Source organism: Pristiophorus japonicus, chromosome 2 (assembly GCF_044704955.1).
Source record: "Pristiophorus japonicus isolate sPriJap1 chromosome 2, sPriJap1.hap1, whole genome shotgun sequence".
NCBI lineage: Eukaryota > Metazoa > Chordata > Chondrichthyes > Pristiophoridae > Pristiophorus > Pristiophorus japonicus.
In genome coordinates, this window is record NC_091978.1 from 46,012,344 (window position 1) to 46,032,035 (window position 19,692).

Consider the following 19,692-nt stretch of genomic DNA (forward strand, 5'->3'; position numbering starts at 1 on the left):
AATATAATGATTTATGACATAGATGAGGGAAATTATTTTTTAATGCACTTTTTTGGTGGTCTCAAAGCTATTTTAACCTCAGTACTTGGAAACTTGCAAGAATACATCAATAGGTGAAAGATTTTAGTACAGGTACAACGTCCAAAATCCAGCAACCTCGGGACCAAGATCATGCCGGTTTTTGGATTTATCGGATTTCGGATCTCACTGTTGGCGCTCCTTGCTGCCCGCCAATTCCCTCCTCTATGGACACTTGGAGCTTCAGCCCTTTCATAGCCATATTTATGGACTCTCCTTGGACCCAACCAAGATTCTTTTCTGGCATCAAGCTAATACTTTTCAGAAGAGAACACCACAGAAACACATTTTTAGGGGTGTATCATCCACGCCGTATAGATGCATGGGGTTACCTCTGGGTGCCTCCAATACTACAAGCTGGTAAGGACACTTGTACTTTATGGGAAAGTAGCACCCACTGTCACCAACCAATGACTATGCTGGTAGCATAGTGGTTATGTTACTGGACTAATAATCCAGAGGCCTACACTAATGACCTCGATTCATGAGTTCAAATTCACGAATGTCCTTTAGGAAAGTAAATCTGCCTTCCTTGCTATTAGTACTTACTACTTGCCTCATCTGCTCTGTATGTGACTCCAGACCCTTAACTCTTAACTGTGCTATGAAATGACCTAGCCAGCCACCACCAAGGTGGCTTACCACCACCTCCTCTAGGACAATTCGGGATAGGTGATAAATGCTGGCCTTGCCAGCGACATCCTCATCCCATGAATGAATTTTTTTTTAAATAACCTGAGTGGCTTGAGTTTGTGAATTTTAACCTGAAGAATGAGCCCAAATATGATTGTTGGTCTAGGCTGGGATTGTTGCTCTGATCTTGTAACCTAAGAATATCGTGTTTTACTTCTTGAAATGCCCATATTTTATATATTTTATTTCATCTATAAAGACCATCAGGAAAAAAATGTTCTGTATTCCAGCATCATACAAAAATCACCATAATGCCTTTAAGATGCTTTGATATTGATGAACTTGACCGTATGACTGATACTTCCCATCTGCAGTTGAAGCACCTGGTCTAGCAGACCGTTCTTTTCCAGGAAGGGCATAGAACATGGCACAATGTCAGAGAAACTGGAATAAAAACAGAAAATGTTTGAAGCACTTAGCAAGTCGGGCAGCATTTGAAGTTAATCTAGGGCTAATATATAAGGCTATGATTAAGGGTAACTCCTTTTAGCAATGAAACTCTGACGCACATTGTGCAGAAATTTTGGAAGCAGTCTGAGAACCACTCTTTCATTGCAAGTTCACAATAAGATTGTTTGACCACCAGTGTTTAGTGCTCTGCAGTACATCTGGCTTAATTAAACAGTATCGTGAAAAGAAAAGTCAAAAGTTTTACATGCTGTAAACAACAACAGAGTAGGTGTGTTCTCGGTTCTAAAAATCGAGCTAACACCACTAGGTTACTGCAGCAGCTGGTAACTACCTCTGTGCACAGACAGCCAGGGAAAAGGCAGAGTGCTAGCATTTCACACACTGCTCATTTAAAAGCAAACTCCCACTGAGCCCAGGAAATTGTTCCAGAATGAAAGAGGTAACACAATTTTTCGCACAACCTGTGACTTAAATATGCAAACGTCCTGATTTTGTGAAATCTACCAATTGTGTATTTTCAGTGTTAAATAAATTTGTATTATTATTTGTAATGCATTTTTTAAAATCACTTCAGCTTTACAAGAGGCAGCAGAACGTTTTCAGGATCTTAAAGCTCAGCGGGAGACCAAAGAAGCCCAGGAAAATGAGCGCAATGGTAAAAAGCCTCCACCGTATCGACACATAAGGGTAGGTGTGAGGTCTAACCAGCATCATTAATCCTTTGCTCTCTCCGGCCTGAATCCTTGTGCTAGAGTATGAATCCATGCACAGGCACTTTTCAACAGGGTTTTCTTTTGGTTATTGTACCAAACACCACAAAAGTTGGAAAAATGAAAGAAATCGAGATAGATCAAATTAGAGAATTGTAAAGAGAAGGAAAGACTAAGGGAGTTAAAAGGTCCAAAGTTTTGAGGTTCTGAGTGAGTGCATGAGATTGTGAAATAGTTTTAATGCCAGCATGGCAGGAATGCATGGGATGAACGTGAGGACTGCATATTTGGAAAGAACCAGAGAAGAAAATTCAGAGAAGTACTGATCATAGTAATATTGATTTTAAAATAAAGACCAGAAAACTTGCGACTTGGAGACAGCAATAGAGGTTGAAGGCTAGACGGTGAGGTGAGATGGGGGGTCACTTATCAGATTAATTTTATCTTGTATCTTGTCCAGGATTGCGAGAGAAGTGCTGAAAACACGGCCAGATATGGATGCAGTATTGGGCAGTCGAGTTATGGGTTGCTGATGTAGGAATGGTGGGGGGAGGAAATTGTTGAACATGAAATAAGAAACAAAGAATCTTTAAACAATTTAAGCAGTGGAGGAGATTGGGAATTCCATTTGAGGTCAGAGGAATTAGTGAAACCAAGGATATCCACAAAAGTGGTTATTGGTTAGCATTCTGAAACAGGAACCCCGGCTGCTGTGCACTGCTGAGCTGCCTGAGATTGGCTTTCTTAATACAGATGAAGAATTGAATCTGAAACCTTTCTGTCTGACAGTATTGCTTTTTTGGCCCGCTGCTAAGCTGGCAAGTCTGTATTTTATTTTGTCGGTTTTTGGGGCTGTTGCAGCAAGAAGAGGAGAAAATATGTTGAGTAACGGAATCAAAATGAAATCATTCTTGTTCGTGTGGCTGACGACTAGGACAAGCCTTTTTAAGGATACCTGTGCTGACTAACAATTGCTCTGAAAACATAGTCGTGTTTCTTTCTCTACGTTAGAGGTTGACATTGTTGGCGGAATGATTCTCTCTCTCTTTACTTGTCACGAACTAAACTTCCCCTTCCTCCTTGTTGTCCTCATCTATATTCAAATTCCTATTTATGTTCCATCAAATCATCAGGAAATATTAAATCCCCTACTTGATAGAAACCATTTTAAATGTGACATTCGAGTATCTTGTTACTTTGCTGGTGCATCTTGCAGTGTGTGCTTATTTTTGTTGCATATTTTATTTCATATTTCATCGACATCATAGGCGGTCCCTCGAAACGAGGATGACTTGCTTCCATGCCAAAAAAGGAGTTCACAGGTGTTTCTGTGAAGGACCTGAACTACATCCTGAAGGCTGGAAGATGCCTGTGCGTGGATTTTTTTAACGTGTGGTGGCCATTGCACACCAGCCACCACACGAGCTTGACAGAGCTAGGTCTTGGTCCAGTGGCAAGGATTGCCCAAGACAGCTGGAGACCAGCTCTGTTGTACGGACCTAGTGCGCGCACACATCGCAGTAAAGTTCCATTGGCCCACAGTATGAAAATATAATTGCAAAATGCTAAATTCCAAATGCTTTTCCTAAGTCAGAATGGGCTGCTGGATTTGGGAGTCATTGCAGTTTTGCATACAAAACAACTGTAGGAATGATGGCCCATCATTTAGCTCATTCCATCATTAAAATCCTTTACTCTTACATGAATAACTTTCTTCCCCCCCCCCCCCCCCCCCCCCCGGCCAACAAGATTGCATGTTTTGCCAGGTACGCAGCCCAAATGACCAACTTTATAAAGTATTGCATGATTTCTGTTAATTTACAGACTATGAAAATTAAACGTTTCAAGTATATTAAAGCATTAATTTCAGCATCATTAATTTCTTTAAGTTTGGAGATTTAAAAAATGTATTTTTTTTTAAAAAGGTCAATAAACCTTTCGGCAAAGCACAGATTTATACAGCTGATATTTCGGCGATCTCGAGATGCAACTGTAAGCCAACTGATGATCATCCTTGTGGCCCAGATTCAGAGTGCCTGAACAGAATGTTAATGTATGAATGTCATCCAGCTGTCTGCCCAGCTGGTGTACGGTGCCAAAACCAGTGTTTTAGCAAGCGGCAATATCCTGAATCACAGGTGGTCAAGACTGCTGGAAAGGGCTGGGGCCTCATTTCAAAGACTGACATAAAAAAAGTAAGTTGTTACATTTTTACTCATTTTCCTACCTTTAATGGTGTTTAATTGAGGGCAGCTGGCTCAGTAGTTTAATGTATAGCTGGATAGGGTACATATTGGACAAGAATCTGACAATACTCAGTGAGCTTAGTTCAAGGGTAAGCATGTTGCTGACGCCAATTTAGAACATCAATAACAGAATATACTCGTACTTGCACAAGAGTAGCTTCTGCCAGCAGAACAAAAGATCCATTACAAAAAATATTGTTTACTGTATGATAACAATGGAAGTGCTTTCAGTGAGTGTGCAAGAATGTAAGGAAAGAATTAAGGGTGAGACGAGCAGTAAGAAGTTTAACATAAAGGAAGCTTTTGTTCAATCAGGTTTATAAAAGCTTGTTCATCATTAGACTACAGGATTAGAATCTGCCTGAGCAGCCTATCCCGGCTTCTGAAGGTAAACGAGAGAATTCCAGATTTTGCTGCTGCGATCGTAGAGGTGAGGAATGCTTGATTGCCTCCTCTGAAGCCTTCTACTGTCTATATACGTGACAGAACTCCTGATGAATTCTCACCTGCACGAGGACTACCTGTTGTCTCCTGTAGCAGTCCTCGTGGCACGTTCTGCCACTGGAATAGTCCAATTCGGAAGGAAGGAATTTTTAAGAGCAAACGTATTTGAAAACCTTGGGGATTAAAAATTCGTCTTCCTGCCCCCATCTTTTTAGGTCTCCCCTGCATTCCCCTTTCAAAAAGTAATTGTGATTTATATATTTTTTTGGAAAATAGCAGCAGGAAGGGTTTTCTCTCATAATCTAATTCTCGACGCCCGTATATTATACAACTAATTGACAATCGCTTTGTGGTTTGACCATACAAGAGAGGATCCTTGAAGCTCTATTAAAATTGATTTCAGTTGTCCTAATAAAGTTTAATACTTGTGCAAATGGTAGCTGTCTGAAGTGTGAAGCCAGAGCAGTGTGATTGTAAAGCATGTCGCGGTGTTCCCAACATGCTCTGTCAGACAGTGGTAAGACATCAGGTTCGCCACATGTTGAGATCCCAGACTAGTTCCTTCTCTTTAGGGACAGAGAATAAAAATAAATCTGGCAAATTTGATGGGGTGGTTTCTAATTGCTATTATTCGTTGTTCCAATTCTGCATATTTTGTCTCATGCAGGGAATATTTGTAAATGAGTATGTGGGAGAGGTAATAGATGAAGATGAGTGCCGAGCAAGAATCCGGTTTGCACAGGAACACAACATTGCCAACTTCTACATGCTCACTATTAATAAGGTACGGCCGTGTTAAAATCAAATCGTTCACTAATTTAACTCTCCACGTTCCTACTTGCCCCTTTTGAGGAGGAACTGGAAAAAAAGGTTTGGACATTAATGACTTAAATACAGGTGTACACAACAAATCCAAATTACATTATTTTAATTAATAGTTATATTTAAGAATTTTTTATTAATATTTGTGATTTCTCTTGCCACAGAAACTATTTTAAATAGATGATTTTACTAGGGCAAATCGCTCACAAGAAGCAAGCTGCCATTTGTTGATTTTAGTGATGGCAGTGAGTGAAGTGAGCTACAATAAAGTATTTCATTCTGAGTATGGCATTCAAGTTAGTGTGATACTATGGTTTGTAATACAACATTTTATTCTGTTTTCACTGCCACTGCTTTTGATTTTTCTTTAGAATCAAAGAAATTTACAGCACAAAAGGAGGCCATTCAGCCCATCGTATCTGTGATGGCCAAAAAAGCCTAATCCCACTTTCTAGCTCTTGGTCCGTAGCCCTATAGGTTATGGCACTTCAAGTGCATATCCAAATACTTTTTTAAATGCGAAGAGGGTTTCATAGAATCATAGAATGGTTGCAGCACAGAAGGAGGCCTTTTGGCCCATTGAGCCTGTGCCGGCTCTCTGCAAGAGCACTCCAGTTAGTCCCACTCACCCGTCCTTTCCCTGTAGCCCTGCAAAAAAAATTTCCTTCTGTTACTTATCCAATTCCCTTTTGAAAGCCACAATTGAATCTGCCTCCGCCACTCTTTCAGGCAGTGAATTCCAGATCCTAACCACTCGCTGCGTAAAAAATCACCTTAAATCTGTGTCCTCTGGTTCTCGACGCTTTTGCCAATGCCTCTATCTACTCTTTCTAGACCCCTCATGATTTTGAACACCTCTATCAAATCTCCCCTCAATCTTCTCTGCTCTAAGGAGAACAACCCCAGCTTCTCCAGTCTATCCAGGTAACTCAAGTATCTCATCCCTGGAACCATTCTTGTAAATCTTTTCTGCACCTTCTCTAAGGCCTTCACATCCTTCCTAAAGTGTTGTGCCCTAGAATTGGACACAGTACTCCAGTTGAGGCCGAACTAGTGTTTTATGAAGGTTCATCATAACTTCCTTGCTTTTGTACTCTCTGCCTCTGTTTATGAAGCCCAGGATCCTGTATGCTTTTTTAACCGCTTTTTCAATCTGCCGTGCCACCTTCAACGGTTTGTGCACATATACCCCAGGTCCCTCTGTTCCTTCAACCCCTTTTGTTTTGTACCTTTTAGTTTATATTGCCTTTCCTCGTTCTTCCTACCAAAATGTATCACTTCTGAGTTAAATTTCTTCTGCCATATGTTCGCCCATTCCATCAGCCTGTCCATGTCTTTTTGAAGTCTATCACTATCCTCCTCACTGTTCACTAAACTTCCAAGTTTTGTGTCATCTGTAAATTTTGAAATTGTGCCCTGTACACCCAAGTCTACGTCATTAATATATATCAAGAAAAGCAATGGTCCGAGTACTGACCCCTGGGGAACACCACGGTATACCTTTCTCCAGTCCACAAACAACTGTTCACCGCTACTCTCTGCTCCTGTCACTTAGCCAATTTCGTATCCATGCTGCCATTGTTCCTTATATTTCATGGGCATCAACTTTGCTGGCAAGCCTATTATGTGGCACTTTATCAAAAGCCTTTTGGACGTCGATGTACACCACATCAACCTCATTACCCTCATCTGCCTCTACCACCCTTTCAGGCAGTGAGTTCCCCTGCCACCCAAAAGTTCTCCTCAACTAGCAATTAGTTTAAATATATGCCCCCCTGGTTATTAATCTCTCTGCTAAGGGAGAACATATGGGAACTTCCTATCCACTCTACCTAGGCCCGTCATAATTTTATACGCCTCAATTAAGTCTCACCTCAGCCTCCTCTGTTCCAAAGTAAACAACCCCAGCCTATCCAATATCTAAAATTATTCAGTCTTCACAGCATCCTCATAAATCTTCTATGTATTTGGGGAGAGCTAATAAGACAAGGAAACACACAATAAATGGTAGGATACTGAGAAGTGTAGATGAACCTTGGTGTGCATGTCCACAGATCCCTGAAGATAGCAGGACAGGTAGATAAGGAAGCTAAGAAGGCATTTGGGAAACTCATTTATTAGGCGAGGCAAAAAATATAAGAGCAGGGAAGTTACGCTTGATAACACTAGTTAGGCTACAGCTAAAGTACAGTTCTGGTCACATTACAGGAAAGATGTGAGGTGAATTTTGGCAGAACAACAACGACTTGTATTTATATAGCGCCTTTAATGTAGTGAAACGTCCCAAGGTGCTTCAAAGGAGTATTATGAGATTTTTAAAAAGGGATGGGGGAGAGACAATATAGCGTTAATGGCACTGTTCTAAAGAGTGTGCAGAGACAGAGAGACCTGGGGGTTCATGTGCATAGATTTTTGAAGGTGGCAGGACATATTGAGAGAGTAGTTAGCAGAGCATATGGGAACTTGGGCTTCATAAATAGAGGTATTGAATACAAAAGCAGGGAAATTATGCTGAACCTTTATTAAGCTCTGGTTAGGCCACAACTAAAGTATTGCATCCAGTTGACCACTCCATCCTCCTCCAACGAGCCTCCACCATCGTCCAGCTACTTGGGAATGTACTCGCCTGGTTCCATTCTTATCTATCTAATCGTAGCCAGAAAATCTTCTGCAATGGCTTCTCTTCCCACTCCTGCATCGTTACCTCTGGTGTCCCCAAAAATCTGCCCTTGGCCCCCTCTTATTTCTCAACTATATGCTGCCCCTTGGCAATATCATCCGTAAACACGGAGTCCGTTTCCACATGTATGCTGATGATACCCAGCTCTGCCTCTCCTCCACTTCTCTCGACCCCTGTTTGGTATCTAAATTGTCAGATTGCTTGTCTGACATCCAGTACTGGATGAGCAGAAATTTTCTTCAATTAAATATTGGGAAGACCGAAGCCATTATCTTTGGTCCCCGCCACAAACTGCGTTCCCTAACCACTGACTCCATCCTTACTGCAGAAGATAAAGGTACGCGGAGTCAGAGGAAATGTATTAGCATGGATAGAGAATTGGCTGGCGAACAGAAAACAGAGAGTCGGGATAAATGGGTCCTTTTTCGGGTTGGAAATCGATGGTTAGTGGTGGATCGGTGCTGGGACCACAACTGTCTACAATATACATAGATGACCTTGAAGAGGAGCCAGAGTGTAGTGTAACAAAATTTGCAGATGACACAAAGATTAGTGGGAAAGCGGGTTGTGTCGAGGACACAGAAAGGCTGCAAAGAGATTTAGATAGGTTAAGCGAATGGGCTAAGGTTTGGCAGATGGAATACAATGTCGGAAAGTGTGAGGTCATCCACCTTGGGGAAAAAAACAGTAAAAGGGAATATTATTTGAATGGGGAGAAATTACAACATGCTGCGGTGCAGAGGGACCTGGGGGTCCTTGTGCATGAAACTCTTTTTGAGAATCCCAAAAAGTTAGTTTGCAGGTGCAGCAGGTAATCAGAAAGGCGAATGGAATGTTGGCCTTCATTGCAAGAGGGATGGAGTACAAAAGCAGGGAGGTCTTTCTGCAACTGTATTGGGTATTAGTGATGCCGCACCTGGAGTACTGCGTGCAGTTTTGGTCACCTTACTTAAGGAAGGATATACTAGCTTTGGAGGGGGTACAGAGACGATTCACTAGGCTGTTCCAGAGATGATTCACTAGGCTGTTCCAGAGATGAGGGGGTTACCTTATGATGATAGATTGAGTAGACTGGGTCTTTATTCATTGGAGTCCAGAAGGATGAGGGGTGATCTTATAGAAACATTTAAAATAATGAAAGGGATAGACAAAATAGAGGCAAGAGAGGTTGTTTCCACTGGTCGGGGAGACTAGAACTAGGGGGCACAGCCTCAAAATACGGGGGAGCCAATTTAAAACCGAGTTGAGAAGGAATTTCTTCTCCCAGAGGGTTGTGAATCTGTGGAATTCTCTGCCCAGGGAAGCAGTTGAGGCTAGCTCATTGAATGTATTCAAGTCACAGATAGATAGATTTTTAACCAATATGGGAATTAAGGGTTATGGGGAGCGGGCGGGTTAGTGGAGCTGAGTCCACGGCCATGATCTTGTTGAATGGCAGAGCAGGCTCGAGGGGCTAGATGGCCTACTCCTGTTCCTAATTCTTATGTTCTTTCCCGAGTATCAATCCGAGGGTGAATAAAACTGTTCGCAACCTAGGTGTCATATTTGACCCTGAACTGAGTTTCCAGCCACATATCCGTGGCATAACTAAATCTGTCTTTTTTCACCTCCGTAACATTGCCCGCCTCCGCCCCGTCTCAGCTCTTCTGCTGCTGAAACCCTCATTCGTGCCTTTGTTACCTCTAGTTTTTACTACTCCAACTGACTCCTGGCTGGCCTCCCACATTCTACACTACGTAAACTTGAGGTCATCTAAAACTCAGCAATCCGTGTCCTAACTCGCACCAAGTCACTATCACCCATTGCCCCTGTGCTTTCTGACCTACATCGGCTCCCAGTTAAATAACACCTCGATTTCAAAATTTTCATCCTTCTTTACAAATCACCCCGTGGCCTTGCCCCTCCCTATCTCTAATTTCTTTCAGCCTCACAACCCCACAGGATGTCTGCCCTCCTCAAATTTTGCCCTCTTGAACATCCCTCATTATAACTACTCAACTATCGGTGGCCGTGCCTTCAGCTGTTTGGGTCCTGAGCTCTCAAACTCCATGCCTAAACCTCTCCGCTTCTCTTTTCTCCTTTAAGACGCTCCTTAAAACCTACCTCTTTAACCAAACTTTTGATCATCTGCCTAAATTTCTTCTTTTGTGGCTCGGTGTCAAGTTTATCGGTTTTGTCTTGTAATACTGCTGTGAAGCGCCTTGGAATATTTTACTACATTAAGGGTGCTATATAAATAAAATTAGTTATTATTAGTTCTGGTCACTGCACTTTTGGATGGATGTGAAGGTCCTTGAGAGGGTGCCGAAGAGATTTACCAGAATAGCTCCCAGGGATAAGGGATTTTAGCTACACAGTTCAGTTGGAGAAGCTGGGGTTCTCCTTGGAGCAAAGGAGGTTGAGGGGAGATTTGATAGAGGTGTACAAGATGATAATTGGTTTGGATAAGGTAGATAGAAAGGCTGTTCCCATTAGCTGATGGTACAAGGACTAGGGGACACAAATTTAAGGTTTTAGGCAAGAGATACAGGGGAGATGTGAGGAAGAACGTTTTTACGCAGCGAGTGGTAATGACCTGGAACTCGCTGCCGACAAGGGTGGTGGAAGCAGAGAGGATCGATGATTTCAAAAGGAAATTGAATAGGTACTTGAGGGAAATAAACTTGCAGGGCTGCGGGGTGAGAACGGGGGAATGGGACTGACTGGATTGCTCTAGAGAGAGCCGGCATGGACTTGATGGGCCGAATGGCTTCCTTCTGTGCCATAATGACTCTATGACCTCTCCGGATTGAATTCCATTTGCCACTTTTCTGCCCACCTGACCACTCCATTGATACCTTCATGCGGTCTACAGCTTTTTTCCTCGCGTCTGCAAACTTTTTAATCATGTTTCCCTACATTGCAGTCTAAATCTACCACAAAAGCAAGGGACAACAACAACAACAACTTGTATTTATATAGCGTCTTTAACGTAGTAAAACGTCCCAAGGCAATTCACAGGTATATTAGACAAAAAAATTGACACCGAGCCACATGAAGAGAAATTAGAGCAGATAGCCAAAAGCTTGGTGAAAGAGGTAGGTTTTAAGGAGCGTCTTAAAGGAGGAAAGAGAGGCGGACAGGTTTGGGCAGGAAATTCCAGAGCTTGGGGCCTAGGCAACAGCAGGCACGGCCGTCAATGGTTGAGTGAATATATTCAAGGATGCTCAAGAGGCCAGAATTAGTGAAGCACAGTTATCTAGGCGGGTGTTGTGGGACTGGAGGACGTTAAAGATAGGGAGAGGCAATGCCATGGAGGGATTTGAAAACAGGGATGAGAATTTTGAAATCGAGGCATTGCTTAACAGGGAGCCAATGTAGATCAGCGAGCAAAGGGGGTGATGGGTGAATGGGACTTGGTGCGAGTTAGGACACTGGCAGCCCGAGTTTTGGATGACCTCAAGTTTACGCAAGGTAGTGCATTGGAATAGTCCAGTCTAGAGTTAACAAAGACATGGATGAGGGCTTTAGCAACTGATGAGCTGAGGCAGGGGTGGGAACAGGCAACGTTACGGAGGTGGAAATAGGTGTTCTTAGTTATGCAGTGGATATGTGGTCAGAAGCTTATTTCAGGGTCAAATTCCAGGTCCAAACTAAATCTTGAAAGGTGAAAGATGCCTGTGCTTGGATTTTTTTTTAAACGTGCGGTGACCGTTGCACACCAGCCACCACTCGGGCTTGACACAGTAGCAAGGATTAACCAAGACGATTGGAGACCAGCTCTGCTGCACAGACCTAGTGAGCATACACATCGCAGTGTGGGCTGACCCGTGCTGCTCCTGGGCCCTCACCTGTTCTGAGCCACAAACTCTCGCCTCTCCTGGGCCCCGATCACGACCCTCTACAATCTCTCGCCGCTCCTTCGCCCTGACCTCTCCGCTCCTTCGTTCTGACCTCGCCACTCCTGCAGTACCTGCCCACGCTCCAATCACCGACTTGGACCTTGATGATGTCACTTTTCACTGCCGTTGCTCTCCAGCTCCAGCACGTGCTGCTCCCTGGAGTGGTATGCCGTCACGCTGCCCCTTCCGCTCCCCGGCCTGCTCCAATGGTGCTCGCAGGAGACAGTCAGAAGAGAGCACCCGCGCTCCTTATATACCTGCAGCATGAGCCGCCAGCACGCATGTCTGCATGAGCCCCCGGCCTTAAAGTGATTAGCAGAAGAACCTAAGACAACGTGAGGAAAAACCTTTTTACGCACTGAGTGGTTCGAATCTGGAATGCACTGCCTGAAAGGGGTGATGGAGGCAGATTTAGTTGTGGCTTTCAAAAGGGAATTGGATATGTACCTGAAGGAAAAAAAATTGCAGGGCTACAGGGAAAGGGCGGGGGAGTGGGACCAGCAGAGAATTGGCATGGGCTGAATGCCCGGCTTCTGTGCTGTAACCATTCTGATTCTAACTTTCTGGGTATGCCTTCTGGATATTTGTGCATGATCCATACAGACAATGTGTTATACAACATGAACTTCAATCTGAGAGTCCATGTGTATGTGGCATTTTAGCTTTCCTTTGTGCCATAATACAAATAATACTATGGACTGTTATCAGTAACATTATATGTTTCAAACATAGCATCTAAAAGTGATTACTTGAATTATGGATTAGACACGGCAATCAACATCCTGTACAGGCCCTGAATGTGAGCCTAGATGACGGGGCAGGTTATAAATGCAGAATTGGGCGCATTCATTCTTGCTTTAAATGTTTAAGAACAAAAAATTCATGTTTTTCGATCTTGTCCTATTGCCAATTTTCTAATCTCATTGTCCTCTTGGATATCCACGTGACCATTTCATGTGTGAGCCTGTATAGCTAGTGTTGGTAGGCTATAGTTGGAAGTGTTGCAAAGTGTTCCTTACCTCACCCAACATCCACATGTACACACACTTGCAGCTGGGATTGCTGGATAGTAATTGAAAACAGAAACCCTCTTTCAGTTTTCTCTCTCTTAACCCAAGAGTGTTTAGGCAATTACCTTTGCTATCCTGCTAAGGTCACCAAACCTGTGAAGACAGACCACCTTATTCTGTAGGGCTCATCGACTCACTGTATTAACCGCTGAATCATCAGAGAGCCTGTTGATAGTTATTGATCTCCTCCGCAATCCTGAATCTGTGAATTACAAGTTTTCTTGGCTCTTTTTCCCCAATAAAATATGAATCCCAGAAGGATTCACTATAAACTGTCTTGTTCATCTGTGTGTGACTGCCTCCGATGGTTTGAAGATGTCATGTATTTTAACTGAAGAATTGGCTTAAAAATTTACTTTCGAGTCGTTCATGCAAAATACATAAGTAAAGTCAAGGATGAGAAAAGACCATGCGGCCCCTAATGACTTGGTTTTCTAGTCACAACATCTTTATTGTATCTCGAATAATTTGAGCACATTATAAAATAGAGTAACCTTTTAAACATCTAAAATAAAATGTGTGATATCAGATGTGATAGTGGCAGAACTTTTCATGCTTTTGCATTGATGAGCTGACCAATGTGCCAGCAATATTGTGGACCTGAAAATGGATTCAAGTTTAAAGCCTCTCGCTTTGCTGTTTCTTTAACCTTGCAGCTTTTCTCCTCTTTGTGTGTTTTTAGTTCTTACACTCTGTGTCTGCATGTCTATTTCTGTCCTGTCTTTTCTGTGAGGGCCCACGTACATCATGTTGCCAGAAATCAGACGGATGGGGCAGAACTTCCATCATAAAGTCAGAGTGCTGACCCTGCTGTAAGTTGGAGTGATAGATAATTTAAAGTTTGAGCAGTGTGCAGGCTGTGTCAATCTAACCTAGTATGCCTCACATAGAAATACAGAAAAACCTCTCACGACCTCAGGGCATCCAAAAGCTCTTTGCAGCCAATGAAGTATTTTTGAAGTGTAGTTACTGTTGTCATGTAGGGAAATGCGGCAGCCAATTTGCACAGAGCAAGTTCCCACAAACAGTAATTAAATAAATGACCATGTCATCTGTTCTAGTGATGATGGTTCAGGGATAAATATTAGCCAGGACACAAATAATGAAATGGGATCTTTTACATCCACCTGAGAGGATGGACGGGATCTTGATTTAATGTCCCATCCGAAAGACGGCACCTCCAACAGTGCAGCACTTCCTCAGATGTAATTGAGGTGTTTAAAGTGATAAAAGGATTCGATAGAGTAGATTCAGAGAAGCTGTTTCCTCTGGTGGGGGAATCCACAGCAAGGGGGTCACAATGTTAAACTTAGAGCTAGGCCATTCAGGAGTGAAATCAGGAATCTAGTGGAAATGTGGAAAAGGCAGCGTCAATTGACATTTTCAGGACAGAGATCAGACTTGTATTAGCTAAGGGTAACAAGGAATATGGATCAAAGGTGGGTAAATGGAGTTGAGGTACCAATCAGCCATTCTGTTTTGGTCCTTAGCCAAGGCAGATTGATAATCCTCGGATAAATTTATTTTGATCACTATTGAGGTTAAAGCAGAATGAATTTGTCAGCTTTGAGTGTGGTAAGAGGCATATTGTCTTTGCTGGATAATTGCAGTCCTTTGAAAATATTTCTGCATATACTAAAACCATACTGATATTAGTTGGGCTGAAACCCAATAGCCTATTTATACTATTGTAGCTTGTGCCACAATCTTCTATGAACTTTATTCATAATACAATTACACACTTTATTTTCAGTCGACCCTTTGTCAGCAAACCGACTAGCTTTCAAGTACATCTACACGTTATTAGAACCTATCAAAAATGTATTAATGTAACTACATTATTTATTTCAGGATCGGATAATTGATGCTGGGCCTAAAGGGAATTATTGTCGCTTTATGAACCACAGTTGCCAGCCTAATTGTGAAACGCAGAAATGGACAGTGAATGGAGACACTCGAGTTGGGTTGTTCTCTCTCTGTGACATCCCAGCAGGTAAGGGAGAGTGCTAAAATGTTCAAAATTAACACGAGACCATTCTAGTTTTGTCATATTAGTCCTTTCTAACCATGGGCTCTTCCAAACAATTGCATAGAATTACCTTGAGTCTACAGCACAGAAACCGGCATTCAGCCCAACTGGACTATTCCGGCATTTATGTTACACATGTGCCTCCTTCCACCCCTCTTCATTTAATGTTATCAACATATCTTTCTATTCCTTTCTTCCTCGTGTGTCTTATCTAGCTTCCCCTGAAATGCATCTATGCTATTTGCCTCAACTACTCCTTGGAGCGTGTTCCACATTCTATACACTCTCTAAGTAAAGCAATTTCTCCTGAATTGTCTACTGGATTTATTATTAACTATTTTATTTTATTATTGACCATCTTATATTTATGGCTCCTAGTTTTGGGGTCTCCCACAAGTGGAAACATTTTCTCCACTTCAACCCTATCAAACCCCCTTTCATTACCTTAAAGAACTCTATTAGGTCTTTTCCTAAGCCTACTCTTTTCTAGAGAAAAGAGCCCCAGTCTGTTCAGCTTTCCCTGATAAGTATCTTCTCTCAGTTCTGGAATCATCCTTGTGAATCTTTTTTGCACCTTCTCCAGGGCTTCTATATCCTTTTTTTTTTATAATATGGAGACCAGAACTGTGCACAGTACTCTTGTGTGGTCTAACCAAGGTTTGATACAAGTTTAACATAACTTCTCTGCTTTTCAATTCTATCCCTCTAGAAGTGAACCCCAGTGCTTGGTTTGCTTTTTTTTAATAGCCTTATTATTGCTACTTTCAGTGATTTGTGCACCTGTACCCCTAGTTCCCTTTGCTTCTCTGCCTCATCTAGACTCTTGTTATCCAAGCAGTATGTGGCTTCCTTATTCTTCATACCACAATGGAACACCTCACACTTGCCTACATTGAAATATTTCCCTGGCTCCCCCATGTGGGCGGACAGGAGTTGGAGAAATTATAGGTAGCTGACCTTGACTTGATCAGTTTTCTTCCTCTGCTCTGTGTTTCGGGCAAATTGAGTGATGGTATTGCCTCTTTTATGTTGATGGCAATAGGATATACCATCTAAAAAAATGGGTTTTATTTAGAGGCGAGTAGAAATTTGAGGCTGTCTGCTCAGTTACTGGTATTTAAAGAGTTTTTTTGGAAGAAATCCAGCAATTGGTGAAGAAAATCCTTTACATTATTTGCATTGTTGGTGGTACAATGTTGCTAACTGTTGGAGTCAGATGTGCATGTGTAATGAGATGACTCTTACTTTAACCCATAGGGACTGAGCTCACCTTTAATTATAATCTGGACTGCCTTGGAAATGAGAAGACTGTCTGCAGGTGTGGTGCACCAAATTGCAGTGGATTCCTCGGGGTCAGACCCAAGGTAGGATTAATGATTACATCCAAGAATAAAGCATACATAATCAAGAAATAAAGTACTGTGTTTGAACACTGTCCTGATTTATGTAAGCTTGGTACACTTTAGGTTTGTATAAACCCACGTGTCTGATAAAATAGCCTGCAACAAAAAGTAATTGATGCACATTTTATCAGCTGGATTTATTTTCATAATGTGTGATTTATCCATCTGGTGCTTCCAGATCTACAGCGGTTTTGGGAATTCCAGGAATTTCCAGGAGTTTAGGGCACCATGATGCAGCCTATTAGAGTTCCAACACACTTGGCCACAGAGTAGTAGGTTATAGATTTTCAGCTGTGGGTTACTATACGATGGATTACATAGAAACATAGAAAATAGGTGCAGAAGTAGGTCATTCGGCCCTTTGAGCCTGCATCACCATTCAATAAGATCATGGCTGAACATTCATCTCAGTACCCCTTTCCTGCTTTCTCTCCATACCTCTTGATCCCTTTAGCCGTAAGGGCCATAATCTAGCTCCCTCTTTAATATATCCAATGAATTGGCATCAGCAACTATCTGCAGTAGGGAATTCCACAGGTTAACAACTCTGAGTGAAGAAGTTTCTCCTCATCTCTGTCCTAAATGGCTTGCCCCTTATCCTTAGACTATGTCCCCTGGTTCTGGACTTCCCCAACATCAGGAACATTCTTCCTGCATCTAATCTGTCCAGTCCTGTCAGAATTTTATGTTTCTATGAGATCCCCTCTCGTCCTTCTAAACTCCAATGAATACAGTGATTACTCTTAGTTGCGGAAGCAGCAGCTGAAAGCTATCCTCACTGAGGGAAAATCACTTCGAGCCCACTCGTGCACCTGCTAGTAACAGAGATCAAAGAAGAGGTTAGGGATAGATTTCAGCATAAAGTCGTCAGGGTGTGAAGAGATCCTTGTTAAAAAAAAAGTTAGAACTGTTTTTCTTGTGACTTATTTTCTTCTCCAGTTCTGCCTCTAACCTTTTCTTTCCTGCTGGCACTGACTCATGCTGCGGTACAATGCCACAGGTACAAAAGGCCCAATAATAATTTTCCCAAATGGCTGTTCTTTTCACCTAAGTGAATGTTGGTTCACTGTTCAACTTTGTGTGGCCATCATAACAAATTGAATCAAAGTGATCACAGTCATCAAAACTTGAAAAAGTTACTGATTCAAATTTGTGTATCTAACTGTTTTTAAAATTAGTCAGTTGGCCAAACTAGTTAGTTTACATGTCTCTTTTTGGCTGGTCCACCATTTTCTTTCAAACATTCCTTACCGCTTATCTAGCTTATATGATTTGTTTCAACCACTCCCTGTGGTACCCTGTAGTGAGTTGTCCACATTCTCACCACTCTCTGGGTAAAGAAGTTTCTTCTGAATTCCCTATTTGATTTCTTAGTGACTCTTACATTGATTGCCTCTAGTTATGCTCTTCCCCACAAGTGGAAACATCCTCTCTGTATCCACTCTATCAAAACCTTTCATAATTTTAAAGACTTCTATTAGGTCACCCCTCAGCCTTCTCCTTTCAAGAGAAAAGAGACCCAGCTTGTTCATCCTTTCCTGATAGGTATAACCTCGAGGCTCTGGTATCCTTGTAAATCTTTCTTGCATCCTCTCCAGTCCCTCTATCCTTTTTATAATAATTGTACACCGCACTCCAGTGTAGTCTAACCAAGGTTTGATACAAGTTTAGCATAACTTCTCTACTTTTCAATTCTCTCCCTCTAGAAATAAACCCGAGTGTTTGGTTTGCTTTTTTTTACAACCTGTGACATTACTTTTAGTGATTTGTGTATTTGTACTCCAAGATCCCTTTGCTCTTATAGAATCATAGAAATTTACAGCATGGAAGGAGGCCATTTCGACCCATCATGTCTGCGCTGGCCAACAAAGAGCTATCCAGCCTAACCTCGCTTTCCAGCTCTTGGTCCGTAGCCCTGTAGGTTATGGCACTTCAAGTTCACATTGAAATACTTTTTAAATGTGGTGAGGGTTTCTGCCTCTACCACCTTTTCAGGCAGAGAGTTCCAGACCCCCACCACACTCTGGGTGAAGAAATTTCCCCCCAAATCTCCCCTGGTTGTTGACCCCTCTGCTAAGGGAAATAGGTATGTCCTATCCACTCTATCTAGGCCCCTCAATTTTATACACATCAATAAGGTCTCCCCTCAGCCTCCTCTGCTCCAAAGAAAATAAACACAGCCTGTCCAATCTTTCCTCATAGCTAATATTCTCCAGTCCATGTAACATCCTAGTAAATCTCCTCTGTACCCTCTCTAGTGCAATCACATCTTTCCTGTAATGTGGTGACCAGAACTGCATGCAGTACTCTACAGTCCAAGCATAATCTCCCTGCTCTTGTATTCTATGCCTCAGCTAATAAAGGCAAATATTCCGTATGCCTTCTTAACCACCTTATCTACCCAGCCTGCTATCTTCAGGGATCTGTGGACATGAACTTCATGGTTTCTTTGTTCCTCTACACTTCTGTATCCTACCATTTAATGTGTATCCTCTTGTCTTGCTTGCCCTCCCTAAATGCATTACCTCACACTTCTCCAGATTAAATTCCATTTGCCACTGTTCTGCCCACCTGACCAGTTCATTGATATCTTCCTGCAGTCTACAGCTTTCTTCTTCATTATCAACCACACAGCCGATTTTAGTATCATCTGCAAACTTCTTAATCATACCCCCTACATTCAAGTCTCAATCATTGATATATACCACAAAAAACAAGGAACCTAGTACCGAGCCCTGCGGAACCCCACTGGAAACAGCCATGCAGTCACAAAAACATTCAACAACCTTTGCTTCCTGCCTCTGAGTTAATTTTGGATCCAACTTTGCCCTAGATCATATGGGCTTTTACTTTTGTGACCAGTGTGCTTTGTGGGTCCTTATCAAAAGCCTTGCTGAAATCCATATACGGTACTTCTATCCCATTTAGATTCTTATATTTCATATAATATGTGACCTCCCTATTTTTTTTACCAAAATGTAATGCATCACATTTATCTGTTTTGAAATTCATCTGTCAATTATATGCCTGTTCTGTAAGTTTATTAATGTGTTGTAATTTGTTGCAGGCCTCCTCAGTATCAACTATTTCTCCCCGCCCCCCACCCCCCACCCCCCACCCCCCCCAAATTTGGTATCATCTGCAAATTTAGACATTGTTTTTAATTCCAAAGTCTAAATCGTTGATATAAATTATGAACAACATTGGTCCCAGCACTGATCCTTG

At 42.1% G+C, this 19,692-nt stretch overlaps 1 protein-coding gene across 3 annotated transcripts in view; it reads left to right on the plus strand.

The window, feature by feature from the left end:
* The window catches only part of nsd2 (nuclear receptor binding SET domain protein 2), a 111,356-nt gene that overhangs the window by 83,406 nt on the left and 8,258 nt on the right, over window positions 1-19,692 (plus strand). For all 3 annotated transcript variants that reach the window (XM_070866920.1, XM_070866921.1, XM_070866919.1), the window contains 5 exons: window positions 1,757-1,869; window positions 3,818-4,087; window positions 5,250-5,366; window positions 14,887-15,028; window positions 16,322-16,428. In XM_070866920.1, the coding sequence (XP_070723021.1) occupies window positions 1,757-1,869; window positions 3,818-4,087; window positions 5,250-5,366; window positions 14,887-15,028; window positions 16,322-16,428 (749 nt within the window). The remainder of the gene's footprint in view (window positions 1-1,756; window positions 1,870-3,817; window positions 4,088-5,249; window positions 5,367-14,886; window positions 15,029-16,321; window positions 16,429-19,692) is intronic.